This window comes from Arachis hypogaea, chromosome 2 (assembly GCF_003086295.3).
Source record: "Arachis hypogaea cultivar Tifrunner chromosome 2, arahy.Tifrunner.gnm2.J5K5, whole genome shotgun sequence".
Lineage (NCBI taxonomy): Eukaryota > Viridiplantae > Streptophyta > Magnoliopsida > Fabales > Fabaceae > Arachis > Arachis hypogaea.
The window spans coordinates 6,899,589-6,919,691 of NC_092037.1; the positions used below are offsets into that span (position 1 = coordinate 6,899,589).

The window sequence follows — 20,103 nt, forward strand, 5'->3', positions numbered from 1 at the left end:
TATTTAGTATAAATTTTATTTTTATATTTAAAAATTCATTTCTCTTATCTAATATTTTGTATAGATTTTATTTCTATATTTAAAAGTTTATTTACATTAATTGTCTACAATTTTTTAAATAGAAAAAATAATTTAAAAAATAAGGCTATTAAAATCGACGGTAGCATTGTCACTTTTTAAATTTAAAAAAGACAAAAGAAAATAAAATATAGACAACGAACTTGTTGGTATTTTAATAATTGAATCGACAACTATATTGTCAATTTTAATGAATCAAATATTAACAAAAAAGTTGTCGATTTTATTAAACGGTTAAAATTTTCAAACTTATATTATAGATAAAAAGATTGTCAATTTTATTGAATTATTATCGACTGCTTGGCAAGCCGTCGATTTTATTAGAATTTAAATCGACAAGCTTAATAGTGACCACTTCCGTCGTCAATTTTGCCGTCGATTTTTAATATTATCGAGAGCCTAACCGACAATTTGACCGTCAATTTTAACAGTGTTTCTTGTAGTGATATTTGATTTATTATACATTTTATCTTATTGATATATTATTTTCATTATCATCATCATCATCATTATTATTATTATTATTATTATTATTATTATTATTATTATTATTATTATTATTATTATTATTATTATTAGTGAATATTTTATAAATTTAAAATTTATTTATTTATTTATTTATTTTAATTAACCTATACTTTACTTTCTATTATATTATTATTATTAGTTTTTTAAGATACGGTTTAGATTTACTATGTCATTGTTAGTTATTTACTTATTTAAAATTTGATATTAAGACTTGTTATATATAATTTATTTTTTTTAATTTATAAAATCGCAATTTTAATCCAATTCAAATCATATTGTAAGTAAATGTTTGTATTTTACCGAAAATGTAGTTTTTTTTTAAATGTGATGGTTTATTAAAAAATGATATTTTTATTTTTAATTTAAAAATAAAAAAAGTTATATTTACATACATGAGATTAGACACATTGTAGAAAGTGATTTGAATGGTTTAGAAATTTATTTAGTAAGCTGGAATTTATTTATTACTTTTTTTTGTCAGAAATTTATTTATTACTTATTTCAATAGTTCGGATAAACTATACAATAAAAATATTCTTTATGATGAATTTTTTTTTGATGGGTGAGCGCAGCCAACCAAAAAATCAACCCAGTGAATATATAGAAAATTTGTAAACTGAATGAAAAACAAAAAACAAAAACAAGACATCTCCTTAAGTGAACTGAAGTATGCAAATATTGAAGAACATACCAAGGATGCAACCACTTTAGCCAGTGTTAGGGTTTCAGCCTTTCAGGTTTTTTTTTCTGAATTAATTTTGTTGGGTTGATTGTTGTTAATTTTACTAGGTTTGTTATAATTTACTTATTTGAATATATAAACTTTGATTTTTTTGTTTTATTATAGATTTAATTATTCTGTTAGTCCTTATAGTTTCATCAAATTTTTTATTAGGTCTCTATACTTTTTTTCTTTTCAATTAGATCCCTACATTGCTTTAATTTTGTGATTAAGTCTTTTCTAATATAAAAAATATTAGAGTTAATTGAATATTTTTTTGCAAATTAAATGTATTTATAATTAAAAACTTAATTAAATCTTTAACCGCATGTATTTTGGTAAAAATATTATGTTAATTTTAACATTTTTAACATGAAAGGGACCTAATTACAAAATTAAAAGTAGTGTAAGGACCCAATTGAAAGAAAAAAAATATAGGGACATAATTACAAATTTAGTGAAACTATAGGGACCAACAAAAAACCTTTATTATAATTTCTCTATTGATTATGTTTATAGTTTTCAATTGAAGGTATACAGCTTGCTATTTCAGAAAATGCTCCTGTAGACAGTAAGTTTATAAGCTGCTGAAATTATATAAGTTTAAATAGATATACCATTTGAGAGTCATATACATCTAAGTTAGTAGATTACTTAGAATCTTAAATAGATATACCATTTATATAATTAATTTTTCTTTTCAATATTTTATTGTCTAGAGAGTTTTAATTATGCAATTTATTTAGCCACCATGAGATATCTTATTTTTCATATCGAACCTAATGTAAATTCATCTTTTCTAGATTTAGAGTATATATTTATAGTGCTACTTTTTTCATGCACGAGTAATTACTATTTTTTTTATTCTTAAACTTTTATGTGTGAACTTTTAACGAAAAATTATAGATAAATTATTATGAAAAATTGTAAAATTTTGAATTTTGTTAGTTTAAAAATTATTGAAATATTAACAATTTAAAAAAAAAATAAAATTTAAGATTACTGTTGGATTTACCAGAAAATAATTCTGATGGTAACAAGTTCTAGAATTTCGCCAATTAAAAGTTAATATCTGCTGCTAAATCTTTCGGTAATTAGCGGTGGACGAAAAATTCTGCTAGTAAACAATTACAGGCGTGGTTTTATACCATCATATTTATTCCGACGGTAAACATATTACCGACAAATTTTTTGGGTAACTCCAACGGTATACGACAAATTTGTGTAGTGTTTAATGGGTAGTAACAAGTTATTTAACAATTGGAGCACTAAGACATAGGATTTAGTGCTATTTACAATAAATAAGGAGGGTGAGTTAAACCTCTTAATGAAATGATAATATTATTTATCAAAAGATTCTACCTATATGAAAATAGGAGTGAGCCACTCCAATAAAAAAATTTTAGAAATTTTATTCTTATAAATATTTATGAAACCAAGATGAGCACAAGGCTATATAAGTGCTTAAAACTATAGACTCTTGAACTAATAAGATACAAGTAATGTGTGATTTTTGGTTCTAGCATATAAAATATATGTTTAATCGATTAGACACCTGTTATTTCGTTAGAATCTTAAATTTTATACTAAAATGATGTTTAATTTTAATGACATATTCTTTATGCATATACTTGTATGATATTTGAATTTTGTAAATTGTGAGAGATTGAAGAATATTTATAAATTAATATATTAATACTAATTTTATTAATATTAATATTGAATGTAAATAGTTAAACAATGACCATTATATATATAACCCACTATTTAAAAAGTTACTTACAAATAATTAAAAGTGTGTGTTTAATTCCTTTTTCAAGTGAGTTGAAAATTTTTTATTATTGCTAGGTAAAAAATTTATAAATTTTATTGTATGCTGAAAAAGTATTATCATTAACTCTACAATAGTTACACCTTAAGTAATCTCTATGTACTCCTTATGTACTCTTCATGTATTTTTACTATAATTAATTATAACTAATATTAAATTTACAAATTAAGATATCTCTCTAATGTAATTAACCATCAAATTTATTATTATTATTATTGCATGGCTTGTTAAATTTGCTATTATGAATTTTATTTTATTATTCCAGAAGAATTACTATTGTGTTGACAAATTTATCAAGTTTTTATTGGTAGAACTTGTAGTGGAACTCACTTTGATAATATGGTTGTTTGATTTTTTAGGAGTACTATTCAGCTTTTTTCTAATCATCCTTTTTTCATATAAAGAAAAAAACCAGACAGATCCGCTACTACGATCAAGAAGTGTATGAAACACTTCACTATCGTATACAACATACTCATTCTCAACGAGCGGATGTTGTGTTAACGAATTTTCAGCACCTATCTCATTGTCAGAGAGTTTTTATGAAATTTTACTGGGAAGACAAAAAAAGAACTGATATGTTCTATTCAAGATGAGATGTCTGCATTGATGGATTCTTTTAAAATTTTCTCAATTTTTCAAGTAATGTATAATCTCATTGTTATGTGGCTGTTTTCGGATAATGTCTCCATGAAATAGGGAGTACACATTTTAAAGGTTATATATATAACCCACTATTTAAAAAGTGACTTACAAATAATTAAAAATGTGCATTTTTAAATCCTTGTTCAAGAGAGTTGAAATTTTTTTATTAGTGTTAAGTAACAAATTTATAGATTATATTATATCTTAAGAGAGTATTGTTATCAATCCTATAATAATTATACCTCATGTACTCCATATGTACTCTTAATATACTTTTACTATAATTAATTATAACTAACATTAAATTTACAAGTTAAGATGTCTCTCTAGTGTAATTAACCAACAAATTTATTATTATTATTATTATTATTATTATTATTATTATTATTATTATTATTATATGGCTGGTTGAATTTGCTGTTATGAATTTTGTTTTATTACTCTAGAAAAATTACTATTTTGTTGATGAACTTATGAAGTTCTTTTTTGTAGAACTTGTGGTAGAGCTTACTGTGTTAAGATGATTGTTTGATTTCTTGGGAGTAATAGTTAACTTTTTTCTAATCATTCTTTCTTCATATAAAGAAAAATATGCCGACAGTGCCCGACAATATGAATTTTGTTTTATTATTCCAGAAGAATTACTATTGTGTTGACGAATTTATCAAGTTCTTATTGGTAGAACTTGTAGTGGAACTCACTTTGATAATATAGTTGTTTGATTTTTTAGGAGTAATATTAAGCTTTTTTCTAATCATCCTTTCTTCATATAAAGAAAAAACCAGACAGATCCGCTACTACGATCAAGAAGTGTATGAAACACTTCACTATCGTATACAACATACTCATTCTCAATGAGCGGATGTTGTGTCAACGAATTTTCAGAGAGTTTTTTATGAAATTTTACTCGGAAGACAAAAAAAGAATTGATATGTTCTATTCAAGATAAGATGTCTGCATTGATGGATTCTTTTAAAATTTTCTCAATTTTAAAAGTAATGTATAATCTCATTGTTATGTGGCTGTTTTCGGATAATGTCTCCATGAAATAAGGAGTACAGATTTGAAAGGTTATATATATAACCCACTATTTAAAAAGTGACTTACAAATAATTAAAAAATGTGCATTTTTAAATCCTTGTTCAAGAGAGTTGAAAATTTTTTATTAGTGTTAAGTAAGAAATTTATAGATTTTATTGTATCCTAAGAGAGTATTGTTATCAATCCTATAATAATTATACCTTATGTACTCCATATGTACTCTTAATGTACTTTTACTATAATTAATTATAACTAACATTAAATTTACATGTTAAGATTTCTCTCTAGTGTAATTAACCAACAAATTTATTATTATTATTATTATTATTATTATTATTATTATTATTATTATTATATGACTAGTTGAATTTGCTGTTATGAATTTTGTTTTATTACTCTAGAAAAATTACTATTTTGTTGATGAAGTTATGAAGTTCTTTTTGGTAGAACTTGTGGTGGAGCTTACTGTGTTAAGATGGTTGTTTGATTTTTTGGGAGTAATAGTTAATTTTTTTCTAATCATTCTTTCTTCATATAAAGAAAAATATGCCGACAATGCCCGACAAACAATCTATTATGAATTAAGAATTACTATTGTGTTGACGAATTTATCAAGTTCTTATTGGTAGAACTTGTAGTGGAGCTCACTTTGATAATATGGTTGTTTGATTTTTTTGGAGTAATATTCAGCTTTTTTCTAATCATCCTTTCTTCATATAAAGAAAAAGCCAGACAAATCCGCTACTACGATCAAGAAGTGTATGAAACACTTCACTATCGTATAGAACATACTCATTCTCAATGAGCGGATGTTGTGTCAACGAATTTTCAGCACCTTTCTCATTGTCAGAGAGTTTTTTTTGAAATTTTACTCGGAAGATAAAAAAAGAATTGATATGTTCTATTTAAGATGAGATGTCTGCATTGATGTATTCTTTTAAAATTATCTCAATTTTTCAAGTAATGTATAATCTCATTGTTATGTGGCTGCTTTCGGATAATGTCTCCATGAAATAGGGAGTACAGATTTTAAAGGTTATATATATAACCCATTGTGACTTACAAATAATTAAAAATGTGCATTTTTAAATCCTTGTTCAAGAGAGTTGAAATTTTTTTATTAGTGTTAAGTAAGAAATTTATAGATTTTATTGTATCCTAAGAGAGTATTGTTATCAATCCTATAATAATTATATCTTATGTACTTCATATGTACTCTTAATGTACTTTTACTATAATTAATTATAACTAATATTAAATTTTCAAGTTAAGATTTCTGTCTAGTGTAATTAACCAACAAATTAATTATTATTATTATTATTATTATTATTATTATTATTATTATTATTATTATATGGCTGGTTGAATTTGCTGTTATGAATTTTGTTTTATTACTTTAGAAAAATTATTATTTTGTTGATGAACTTATGAAGTTCTTTTTGGTAGAACTTGTGGTGGAGCTTACTGTGTTAAGATGGTTGTTTGATTTTTTGGGAGTAATAGTTAACTTTTTTCTAATCATTCTTTCTTCATATAAAGAAAAATATGCCGACAGTGCCCGACAAACAATCTATTATGAATTTTGTTTTATTACTTCAGAAGAATTACTATTGTGTTGACGAATTTATCAAGTTCTTATCGGTAGAACTTGTAGTGAAGCTCACTTTGATAATATGGTTGTTTGATTTTTTAGGAGTAATATTCAGCTTTTTTCTAATCATCCTTTCTCCATATAAAGAAAAAGCTAGAAAGATCCGCTACTACTATCAAGAAGTGTATGAAACACTTCACTATCGTATACAACATACTCATTCTCAATGAGCGGATGTTGTGTCAACGAATTTTCAGCACCTATCTCATTGTTAGAGAGTTTTTTTTTGAAATTTTACTCGGAAGACAAAAAAAGAATTGATATGTTCTATTCAAAATGAGATGTCTGCATTGATGTATTCTTTAAAAATTATCTCAATTTTTCAAGTAATGTATAATCTCATTATTATGTGGCTGTTTTCGGATAATGTCTCCATGAAATAGGGAGTACAGATTTTAAAAGTTATATATATAACCCACTATTTAAAAAGTGACTTACAAATAATTAAAAATGTGCATTTTTAAATCCTTGTTCAAGAGAGTTGAAAATTTTTTATTAGTGTTAAGTAAGAAATTTATAGATTTTATTGTATCTTAAGAGAGTATTGTTATCAATCCTATAATAATTATACCTTATGTACTCCATATGTACTCTTAATGTACTTTTACTATAATTAATTATAACTAACATTAAATTTACAAGTTAAGATTTCTCTCTAGTGTAATTAACTAACAAATTTTTTATTATTATTATTATTATTATTATTATTATTATTATTATTATTATTATATGACTGGTTGAATTTGCTGTTATAAATTTTGTTTTATTACTCTAAAAAAATTACTATTTTGTTGATGAACTTATAAAGTTCTTTTTGGTAGAACTTGTGGTGGAGCTTACTGTGTTAAGATAGTTGTTTGATTTCTTGGGAGTAATAGTTAACTTTTTTCTAATCATTCTTTCTTCATATAAAGAAAAATATGCCGACAGTGCCCGACAAACAATCTATTATGAATTTTGTTTTATTACTCCAGAAGAATTACTAATGTGTTGACGAATTTATCAAGTTCTTATTGGTAGAACTTGTAGTGGAGCTCACTTTGATAATATGGTTGTTTGATTTTTTAAGAGTAATATTCAGCTTTTTTCTAATCATCCTTTCTTCATATAAAGAAAAAGCCAGACAGATCCGCTACTAAGATTAAGAAGTGTATGAAACACTTCACTATCGTATAGAACATACTCATTCTCAATGAGCGGATGTTGTGTCAACGAATTTTCAGCACCTATCTCATTGTGAGAGAGTTTTTTATGAAATTTTACTCGGAAGACAAAAAAAGAATTGATATGTTCTATTTAAGATGATATGTCTGCATTGATGTATTCTTTTAAAATTTTCTCAATTTTTCAAGTAATGTATAATCTCATTGTTATGTGGCTGTTTTCGGATAATGTCTCCATGAAATAGGGAGTACAGATTTTAAAGGTTATGTATATAACCCACTATTTAAAAAGTGACTTACAAATAATTAAAAATGTGCATTTTTAAATCCTTGTTCAAGAGAGTTGATAATTTTTTATTAGTGTTAAAGTAAGAAATTTATAGATTTTATTGTATCTTAAGAGAGTATTGTTATCAATCCTATAATAATTATACCTTATGTACTCCATATGTACTCTTAATGTACTTTTACTATAATTAATTATAACTAACATTAAATTTACAAGTTAAGATTTTTCTCTAGCGTAATTAACCAACAAATTTATTATTATTATTATTATTATTATTATTATTATTATTATTATTATGGCTGGTTGAATTTACTGTTATGAATTTTGTTTTATTACTCTAGAAAAATTACTATTTTGTTGATGAATTTATGAAGTTTTTTTTGGTAGAACTTGTGGTGGAGCTTACTGTGTTAAGATGATTGTTTGATTTCTTAGGAGTAATAATTAACTTTTTTCTAATCATTCTTTCTTCATATGAAGAAAAATATGCCGACAGTGCCCGACAAACAATCTATTATGAATTTTTTTTTATTACTCCAGAAGAATTACTAATGTGTTGACGAATTTATCAAGTTCTTATTGGTAGAACTTGTAGTGGAGCTCACTTTGATAATATGGTTGTTTGATTTTTTAAGAGTAATATTCAGCTTTTTTCTAATCATCCTTTCTTCATATAAAGAAAAAGCCAGACAGATCCGCTACTAAGATTAAGAAGTGTATGAAACACTTCACTATCGTATAGAACATACTCATTCTCAATGAGCGGATGTTGTGTCAACGAATTTTCAGCACCTATCTCATTGTGAGAGAGTTTTTTATGAAATTTTACTCGGAAGACAAAAAAAGAATTGATATGTTCTATTTAAGATGATATGTCTGCATTGATGTATTCTTTTAAAATTTTCTCAATTTTTCAAGTAATGTATAATCTCATTGTTATGTGGCTGTTTTCGGATAATGTCTCCATGAAATAGGGAGTACAGATTTTAAAGGTTATATATATAACCCACTATTTAAAAAGTGACTTACAAATAATTAAAAATGTGCATTTTTAAATCCTTGTTCAAGAGAGTTGATAATTTTTTATTAGTGTTAAAGTAAGAAATTTATAGATTTTATTGTATCTTAAGAGAGTATTGTTATCAATCCTATAATAATTATACCTTATGTACTCCATATGTACTCTTAATGTACTTTTACTATAATTAATTATAACTAACATTAAATTTACAAGTTAAGATTTTTCTCTAGCGTAATTAACCAACAAATTTATTATTATTATTATTATTATTATTATTATTATTATTATTATTATTATTATTATTATTATTATTATGGCTGGTTGAATTTACTGTTATGAATTTTGTTTTATTACTCTAGAAAAATTACTATTTTGTTGATGAATTTATGAAGTTCTTTTTGGTAGAACTTGTGGTAGAGCTTACTGTGTTAAGATGATTGTTTGATTTCTTAGGAGTAATAATTAACTTTTTTCTAATCATTCTTTCTTCATATGAAGAAAAATATGCCGACAGTGCCCAACAAACAATCTATTATGAATTTTGTTTTATTACTCCAGAAGAATTACTATTGTGTTGACGAATTTATCAAGTTCTTATTGGTAGAACTTGTAGTGGAGCTCACTTTGATAATCTGGTTGTTTAATTTTTTAGGAGTAATATTCAGCTTTTTTCTAATCATCCTTTCTTCATATAAAGAAAAAGCCAGACGGATCCGCTACTACGATCAAGAAGTGTATGAAACACTTCACTATCGTATACAACATACTCATTCTCAATGAGCGGATGTTATGTCAACGAATTTTCAGCACCTATCTCATTGTCAGAGAGTTTTTTATGAAATTTTACTCGGAAGACAAAAAAAAGTAATTGATATGTTCTATTCAAGTTGAGATGTCTGCATTGATGGATTCTTTTTAAATTTTCTCAATTTTTCAAGTAATGTATAATCTCATTATTATGTGGCTGTTTTCGGATAATGTCTCCATGAAATAGGGAGTACAGATTTTAAAAGTTATATATATAACCCACTATTTAAAAAGTGACTTACAAATAATTAAAAATGTGCATTTTTAAATCCTTGTTCAAGAGAGTTGAAAATTTTTTATTAGTGTTAAGTAAAAAATTTATAGATTTTATTGTATCTTAAGAGAGTATTGTTATCAATCCTATAATAATTATACCTTATGTACTCCATATGTACTCTTAATGTACTTTTACTATAATTAATTATAACTAACATTAAATTTACAAGTTAAGATGTCTCTTTAGTGTAATTAACCAATAAATTTTTTTATTATTATTATTATTATTATTATTATTATTATTATTATTATATGGCTGGTTGAATTTGCTGTTATGAATTTTGTTTTATTATTCTAGAAAAATTACTATTTTATTGACGAACTTATGAAGTTTTTTTTGGTAAAGATGGTTGTTTGATTTCTTGAGAGTAATAGTTAACTTTTTTCTAATCATTATGCCGACGGTGCCCGACAAACAATTTATTAACAACAGCATTCCGAATGAGCGGATGTTGTGTCAACAAATTTTCAGCAGCACTTGTATTGTTGTCGGACAGTATTTTATGGAATTTTACTCGGAACACAAAAAAAACTAATATATTCTTTTCAAGATCTGCATTGATGGATCTTCCAAAATTTTCTTAATTTTTCAAGCAATGCATAATTTCATTGTCATATGACGGTCACTATTTTTAAATAATATCTCCATGAAGTAAGGAGTACGGATTTTAAAAGAATATTTTTAAACATTTTTTATTAAATAAGAAATATTGTACTCCTTGTTAATTTAACAAATCTCAATTCTTTATTTATTATATTTTATGTGAATAGTTTAAATTAAAAAAGATAACTTATTAATAAGTTAACTAGTTTTTTAATGTTTTTTTACTAGAGTAATAACTAATAACTAATAATGCAAGTTAGAATATAGGATAGTAAAGATACATTCCAAAATTCTAAAGAAAAAAAATGATATATCAGCAATACAAAATTTATGCCAAAAGAACATACATATTGTAATGATGAACATCTATACAATCAGCAAGATTATCAGACAAATTAAAATCAAATAAGACCAAAAAAATTATCATTTATAAATCCTATCAATTAGTGAGACGTTAATAAGCTAAATTGAAAGTGTGACCCATAAATCTTACACCCATTAAAATAGATAATAAATCATCAATAATTTACTTCATTAGTATGCTTTAAATACGGTACATCTTTGTATAAATTTTATATTCAGCTATTGCATTTAATCTTCAATCCATGTTCTTAAAATTTTAAACACATTATATAAAACTAAAAGAAATGGATCATAAGATAGATTCATATATAGTATAAAAATATGAAACATCTACAGCATATGCCATTCAGATCAATGATCCCGAATTGCACATACATTTTATTTAATTAATGAAAAGACGATAATAATAGAATAAGTTGGTAATTATTAAACCAATTAATGAAGGTAGAAGATTATTAGGATTGAAAGAGTTGGTTGAGATTGCAGGGCTATTGAAAGTGTAGTTGCCATCCCATATGTCTGTTGTGGTATTAATGTAACTGTTGTTCCCAACATCAAACATGAATCTCCAAAGAATAATGGAACATATTCTTCTTCTAATTGTGCCACACAAATTTCGACATGGCTTATGGCCAGGTTTATTGCATGGGAATTATTTAAATAAAAATGTTAAAAAAAAATTTATAAACATATTTTGTATAAAAATATGATTTATTTATTTGGCTATATTTTAAATAAAGATAATACTTTTATAACATATCAAAATTTAATTTTTACAAACCAACAAATTATAACTCAAATGACACATATATATATATATATATATATATATATATATATATATATAACAGAATATAACAGAATATAGTTACAGAGGATAACTATTATCACTAACCAACTAACTAATAAAACCACAACCAATCTCCTAATCTCTTATAGGAATAGAATTAGATAGACTAGTAGTTGAAGTTGCAAGGATAAATGATAAATTATTGATTCAAGAACGTTAGTAAGAAGTCTATTAATTAGAAAAACATACGTGATAAATGTTTCTTCCCAAAGTTCTTAAGGCAGGGATGTGATAGTTAAAAAGTATTAAGCCTCACATTATTTAAAATTAAAAGCCAAATAATTCTTATAAGTGGAAGACAAGCTCGCTTTTGAGATAAGTTAAGCCGACTTAATTTCTTATATGATATCAGAGCAAAGTTAAAAATTATTATTGAGTCATCCTTATATTATAACAAATTCAAGTCGTCTTCAAATTTTACGCTCTAAGTCTTTGTCCAGTCCTGTGAAGTAACTGTTACTTTCGATAATTCAACTTTTGCAAAAATTTAAAAGAAATGAAATGTGAAACAACTTTTACTTTTGATAATTTAACCCTCACAGATTAAAAAAAAAGTGAATTTAAAGACCATGATTTGATTGCAGTGCCTTGAATTTAAAGCCTGTTTGAGTCTCCATAAATTGCTTAAAAATTTTTTTGGCGCCCCTAGACAAAAACAAACACAAGCTCAAGAGGTTGAGAGTAAACTGAATCAGAATCACTAAATGGAAGTCTATGCATTTTGGGCATGGGTTAAACAGCACACAAACACATATTATGAGACCAAGGATTAAAAGGAGGTGATAAATTGCATTGTTCCATAAAAGCCATAACCGTTTTTTTTCATTCAGTACATGCAATTACAGTGGTTAAACAGCACACAAAACATATGTATGTATATAGCGGATAAATAATTCCGAATTCAAAAATGTTATTTGTATACTAAAATCAGCTACCAATATATTTGTTTATAAATATATATGTAATTTAATTTATTTTTAATGTATATTTATATTTCAATATGTATTTTATACTGATAGCTGATTTTAGTGTACACGTAGAATTATACGTACATTTTATTTAATCAACCAAAAGACAAGAATAACAAAATAACTTGGTAAAGCAAATAATGATATATATATATATATATATATATATATATATATATATATATATATATATATTGAAAATTATTATTATTATTATTGAGATTAGAGTTGAAAGAGTTTGCTGAGATTGTAAGGCTTATTGAAAGTGTAGTTGCCATTCCATATGAGGTGAGCAAAATGCTCGCAAGCTTTATCGGAAGGATGATGGGAGTCAAAGAAAACATAGTCATTTGGATTCTGACATAATTCATATTCTTTGATCCCTTTGTTTCCACCACACGTGTCTTCTCCTCTGTATGGTCCACTTCCACAGCATCCTCCACTCCCTCCTTTGAAACCTTCAATTCAATTCCAACATGCATTTCAATTTGTTACATTATTTAAATGTTAATTACAATAGTATGTTTAGATACTTCAATTCGTGTTTGAATAAAATTTATATAACTGAAAGAGTTAGAATTTGATCTTTGTCATTTTTTTAAAAAAATAATATAAAAAAATTTATACAAAAAATTTACATAAATTCAAAAAATATTATTTTTAATTTAAAAAAAAATAATTTTACGACAAAATTTAACTTGATAGATATCTTTTTATTATTTTTTTTTTACTTAACTAATATATACCTATGAGTTAATAAATTATACCTTGTATTATATTGACACTTAAAAAATACATATCTTCTTTTCCAAGTCTTTTTTTTTCCGTTTCCAACATAATTAATGACATGACATATACTAATAGATAATCATGATATTTTAGGATTTTGGCATTATGCACATGTGGCTGAATTAGTGAATTTGCTTAGTAATTAAGCTAATTCTGACTTATCCAACTACTAGCACACCCTCGTATTAAAAAAAAACAAGCAATTTTGACTGTGACTAGAAATTGTTATTTCGATAAGATATTTTTAATCGTCATTAATTCTCAATAAAAAAAAGTATTATTAGAAAATAGTTTAAAAATTGAAATGTTTTTAATAATTATTGTGCATTATTATTGAATCAAATTAAAAGAACTGCATGGATGAATAATAATACCATATTTCGAAGGATATGTGACAACTTGAGAAAGTGAAGCATAGAAATCATGGACTGAATATTTGAATCCATTGAGCTGTTTCTTAAGCTTCAGAGTCATCTTTGAAAGTTCAATATTATGTAACCTTGCAACTGCTGAAATCTCATCAAAGCATGTGCTTCCATTGTTTTTCAGAATCCTTATGCTTGGAGAACACCCTATAGGACCCACATTTAAAAAACCAAACTTTCGTCCACCTTGCTCATAAATTTCCTAAACATTAAATAAAGTTTAGAATTATAAACAAGTTTATAATTAAAGATATATCTACCTAGCAATAATGAAAATATATGTTTACATACTTTAATGGCATTTGTAAGGTTTCCAATGACAAAACCAACAAATTGTTGTTTATCAACCGGCAATAGGCTCACAGTGGAGTTTGTAACATTCAAAAGTTCACCATAATCATTGCTTCCAACACTCAGAAAGTACACAGATCTTTTGAGAAGTTCCTCTGCTTCTTCTTCTCCTATTTTCTCCCTTAATATTTTCTTTACATTTTTGAAATATTTCACCTGAGTGTGAAGGTCTATCACCTATATATATGTCAACAAATAAATTAATTAAAAACCTTAGCTTGATCAATATAATGTTCTATTCCAATCATATGCATGGTATATGGTCCATATCACCACTTGTACCTTTACATTCTATAATTCTTTGTTTAAAAATTTAATTTACAAGTCAAGATATTAGAATATAAAAAATTTAAAAAAATCAGTCACTAATTAATTTTATATATTATTTTAATATTGTTAATATATATTTCAAATTTTAACATATATTTGATATAATAACTGATTTGATGATTGATTTTTATTATGTATATAATATAATTGCTATGATATATAATATTTATAATATATATTTTTAATATTTTTTTTGTGTTAAAATTATTTCTGGACGTAAATTTCATCTAAAACATTAAAGGCAAAATTAAAAGTATGCTGGAGCAATTTTGACACAAATTAAAAATAATAAAAAAATAAAAAATAAAAAACGTTACCGACAAAATTAAATAAAAAATATTAAAAATATTTTAAAAAAATCATGTACATTAGAGACAAAAATATATCTCATTTAGAAAAATATATCAAAATAAAGTTAACTTCTATATAACAGAAGTATCCTTAAAAAGTTATATTATTTATTTATGGGAGTATGAAGTTATTACATATCCTTGAGCAGTTTGAAGCAGAGCACCAGAGCCTCCAGATGCAAAATTGACTCCATAGGTAAAATCAGGGTTTCCAGGATGAAAATATGGTGGAAGCAGAGGCAACTTTGCAAGCTCAGCTACACATCAATAATAATTAACTCCTAATTACTCAAATCATTCATGTAAAACAATAAAAATCAGTTAATAATGAGAGATCTCACCAATGATATCTGGAATCATACGTCCATCAGAGAATCTTCCACTTGGATACTTGAAAAGGGTTTCTCCATAGGGAGGGTAATTTGCCTGATATGAAGTTGTTGTATTGATATAATTGTTGTTTCCAATGTCAAATAATGAATCCCCAAATATGAATAAGGATGCATGTTTCTTGGGTAAGCATATCTGAGCCTCACTTGTTTGGATAATAACAACACTACTCAAAGACAGCACCAACAAAAACATTAAACCATCCATATTATCCTATGATGTTTGTATTAACCATGATCTAAGTAGGTTTATATAGATAGATAGATATAGAGGCATAGTCATTGTTGTAAAGTTAATTACATTCATGATCTTGCATGCTCAGAACTTTTCAAAGTCGGCAAACATATAAATCTAGATGGTACCAGGTGTCCAGGTGAATACTAGTGAAAATTGATGTTTAAAAGTATACATGACAAGTAATTGATGTTTGCAGAGTCCCTTGCCGTGTTTAAAAATTGAAAAGTATACAATAACAATTTCGGAACAAAGTTGACCATCGCTTCTATAAATGACAAGGATTGTGCATGTGGTGTGAATTATTTATAGAGCAATGCTAAGGTGCAGCAATTTTTGTGATTATTAGCTATCAATTAGCCATCAATGATGATTTGATGGTGTGAGATTGATGTAAAATTTCATCCAATGGCTTACCTTCCTCTGCTGGTTACATACTGGCCAAAATTCAATAAAATTGCTGCCTCCTAGACTTTTCCTTATTTATACTTCAAAGATATTTTTTTACTATCATCCCTATTATTTTTTAGTCATTATTGTAGTATTTTATTAGAAAACACTGTATACAATTTTTTGTACCAGAAAATGTGGTATAAATTATACTCTGTGATTATTTTGAATATAGTAAATTTTCTTTTTAAACTTTGACCTATGATTTTTATTCGATTTTTTTTACGTTAATTATGTGTCTAAATTATTATCCCTATAATAATTTTTACAGTTTAGACGTATCAAAATTTATACTTAAAGATCTATTCAATTCATCCCAACACTCTAGATAGACTATCCCATTAGATATATAGAAGTTTGTGATCAATTTTATTAAACATCTTCGTTCTAAACTATATATCACTATTTCACATGTTAGATAAACAAATGCAAGGTACTTATTAATTAATTGAATTTAACTCAATTTTAAAAATATAATGATAATTATTTTTAATATTTTTAATATATTCATTGCATTGAAAACGTAAAAATATTAAATTCTGTAATATATTTTATAATATACTTAACTTATATTCTTAAGACACAAATTAGCAAAATTCTAATTAATTTTTCAAAAATCCATGATTGACACGATAAAAGTTACTGGAAGCAAAGCAAATGTAATAATATATGTAAGCAATTTATTTAGACTAGCAAATATGACTTTGTTAGCAAAAATGAAAGTTCTGAGAAGCTAATTAAGGAAACTAGGAAAGTGAGACTTTATGATTTCAATAAATTTCCGCGTGCGTAGAATTGTGCATGGTTCCAAAGAAAAAAAGGAATATTTAATTAGTATATTAGATTTCACATTTGAAATTGAGCCGAATATCAAGTAAGTTATCCCAAAACCACGTTATTTACTTTTTCGTTTTCTTGTTTTTTTCTTGTTTTTTTTTTCCCACGGTTTCTCATTCAACCAGATTTAATTTGTGGCTACGATTTTCTCTAATTTTTTAATTTGTCACTCTCGATTTTTCTTAATCTCTCACTTTTGCCTCTTTGCTATTACATTTAGCAATGATTTTGGAGGTATCAAAACGTTGTCTATTTTTTGTTTTGTTTTTGGGCTGGAAATATGTGTTTGCTTGAATGAGCAAGCACTTGTTCTTTTCCGCAGCCTTACACGAAATTTAAACCATATAGTTATTCATGTTGGGCCTCCGGGGAGCCTCGACTACTGAAGAGACATTATAGAAGTACACCACAAAAATTAAATAACATCCAAGACCAAAAAAATAAAAAAGTAACGTCAAACAAAGGATAGACTCTAACATATGCATACCACCTCTTATTGTCAACGTTGTTTAGGGTGGTTGGCGCATAGATCTCCACGAAAGGTATTTTCTCTCGGAGGGAGAGTTGATTTCTCTAAATAACTAGAGCAACTACTTCGATAGGAACATTGTTTATCTTCGACAACGGAACTCTGTTAAAGAAAAAAGAGAAAATCATAACATCATCAACCAAAATAATTACAAATTTATGAGTCTAAATTCTAAGTTTAGCTAGTCAACATTTCAAGTTCATGGCAGTATTGAGTGGAGAAATTTTTCACCTTAATGGAGACTAAGATCTCGGTGAACATCAAATTAGAAAGAAGCCGATTGAAAGAATTTTGACAAAAAAGAATGTAAACAAGGTCACTGTGGAAAAATCAATCAAGAGAATATGGAGAGACCCCTAAAATTTGATTATCTCAAGCATGGGCGCAAATACATATTTGTTCAACTTCAAGCATGAAGAAGATACCATAAGAATTTACGGAAAAAGACTATGGAGGGTGGACGTACATATGCTTAGCTTGCAATGGTGGAGGCCAGAGCTTTCATTCAAAGAGGTATGTTATAACTCTATTGCTATCTGGGTCCAAGTTCATGCCTTGCCCTTGAAAAAGTTGAACAAAAGTAATGCTGAAAAGATAGGAGTTTCTTTGGAAAAACTATTAGAAGTTGAAGATCCTTATGTTGATGGAAACCTGCTTAGAAACTTTTTGAGAGTCAGAGTGGAGGTGAATGCGCTGGAGCAATTGAAAATAGGATTTTTTGTACAAAAGAAGTAATGGCAGCTATTCTTGAGTGTCATTTAAATATGAGAGGTTATATTATTATTGCTATAATTGTAGAAGGATAGGTCATGATAGGAGAAACTGCAGAGAGGAGAAGGCCATGGCTATTCACAACTCAAACTTACCAAGATATGGGTCAGATCTTTTAGCTCCAGAACTCAGGTCAATTTCTTCATTAGCTGAAAAAGCTGGAATCAGGCAAAAAGACAACGGAATTAAAACTTCAGAACCGATTTTATGGGTGGCGCGTGGAAAAAATACATGGAATAGAGAGTGAATAACGGAAGGAGGAAGAAAAAGCAGGCCTATCCAAAAGCAGGTAGATACTGTAAAAGCTAGAGACACAGAAATAAACCTACATGCAACTAGAAGGTTCCAACAACAGATCGAGATAGAAGAAATGAACAGGGGAGAAGATACACAATGTCTTGAAAAGTGTGATGGTCAGAATGTGAAGGAAGAAACAAAAAAGATTAATGAGATATTATTAATAGAGGGGGAGAGTGAGAAAGGGATTAATGAGAAGGGGATTGGGCCAGGTTCACAAGGCCCTTTCCAAACTTTGAAACCAAATGAAAAAGAAGCTGAGCCCATGTAAGTAACACACATGGAAAAAGCTTTAAGTATACAGGAGCAGGAATACTTGGACAGAGGTAAAAAAGTAGATGATCTTTCACAAAAAATAAAGCAAAGCTAGATGGGCTTGAGAGGCAGGATGAAGTGTCACTAAGCAAGCATGCTGATGCATCCCAAAAAATTAACAAGGCCATATTTTTATTAGAAAATGGCCCACAAGAGGAAGAGCATGATTTAATTCCTAGGCAGCTACTGAAGGGGCAACAAGGGGAGAAGGCAGTGGAAGAGCAGCAAATGGAGTTGGAAAGAATAAATACATAAGGCATTCAAGAGAGAATCAAGTTCGATTATGTTGAGAAGTTCCAGAGACATTGCAGCCAGGAAGACGTAAAGGAAAAAAAATGGAAAACAAATATATAAGGCTAAAGATGGAGGGTTTTATATTGTTGAACTTGCAGATGATGAAGAGGAGAAAGTCAACAACAACCAAGTTATGACAGTAACATACCAGTATGAGATTGATTTGGCCCAAAGATTATGTAATACTTTAAGACTAAAAAGAGAAAGGAAAGAAGAGGTACAAATACAAATAGAAGATGTAACTGAAGAAGAGGAGAATTTGGCACAATTTCAGGGAGTGAGAAAGAAAAGTAAAACGGTCCCAACAATTTCAGGTAAAGGTCAGAGAGTGCAAGATGCGCAAGGAATGAAAAAAACTGTGGAAGGCATGAAAGCTAAGGAGGCGGGCCTTATCATGCCCCACCCTCACCCATGAGTATAATAAGTTGGAACTGTCGCGGGTTAGCGGCTCCCGCGACAGTTTCGGAATTAACAAATCTGTGCAAACAGATTAAACCAGCTACTGTCTTCTTAATGGAAACAAGAGCAAAGAAAATGTATGTAAACAAACTTAGGAAGAAGCTTCATTTTAATAAAATGTTTTGCATAGAACTCCAAAGTTTGTCCGAAGGTCTTTGCTTATTTTAGAAAGAAAATTTAGATATTAACATATATTCCTGGAGTATCAATTTTATTTTAATGCGGGTTAAGGATAAAAAAAAGAAATAAATGGTATTATAATTTTGTATATAGAGACCTTATTTTTGCTAGAAAGAGGCAGCTATGGAGTGAGCTCATTTTCAGAAAAGATGACCAACAAAAGCCTCAGGTTTTTATTGGAGATTTCAATGATATTTTAAACCAGGAAGAAAAAATTGGCCTTTACCCAAAACCAAATAGCCAAATCATTGAATTTAGAAAACTAA

The 20,103-nt window shown here is 27.0% G+C and overlaps 1 protein-coding gene across 1 annotated transcript; it reads right to left on the reverse strand.

Moving 5' to 3' along the window:
• Positions 1-12,646: 12,646 nt before the first annotated feature.
• Positions 12,647-15,887, reverse strand: LOC112735359 (GDSL esterase/lipase 5). Its single transcript, XM_025784905.2, has 5 exons — positions 15,423-15,887; positions 15,217-15,338; positions 14,342-14,578; positions 14,000-14,252; positions 12,647-13,294 (listed from the first exon to the last, which is right to left on the reverse strand). The coding sequence occupies exons 1-5, from the start codon at positions 15,676-15,678 to the stop codon at positions 13,059-13,061; spliced, it is 1,104 nt and encodes a 367-aa protein (XP_025640690.1). The 5' UTR covers positions 15,679-15,887; the 3' UTR covers positions 12,647-13,058.
• Positions 15,888-20,103: the final 4,216 nt, after the last annotated feature.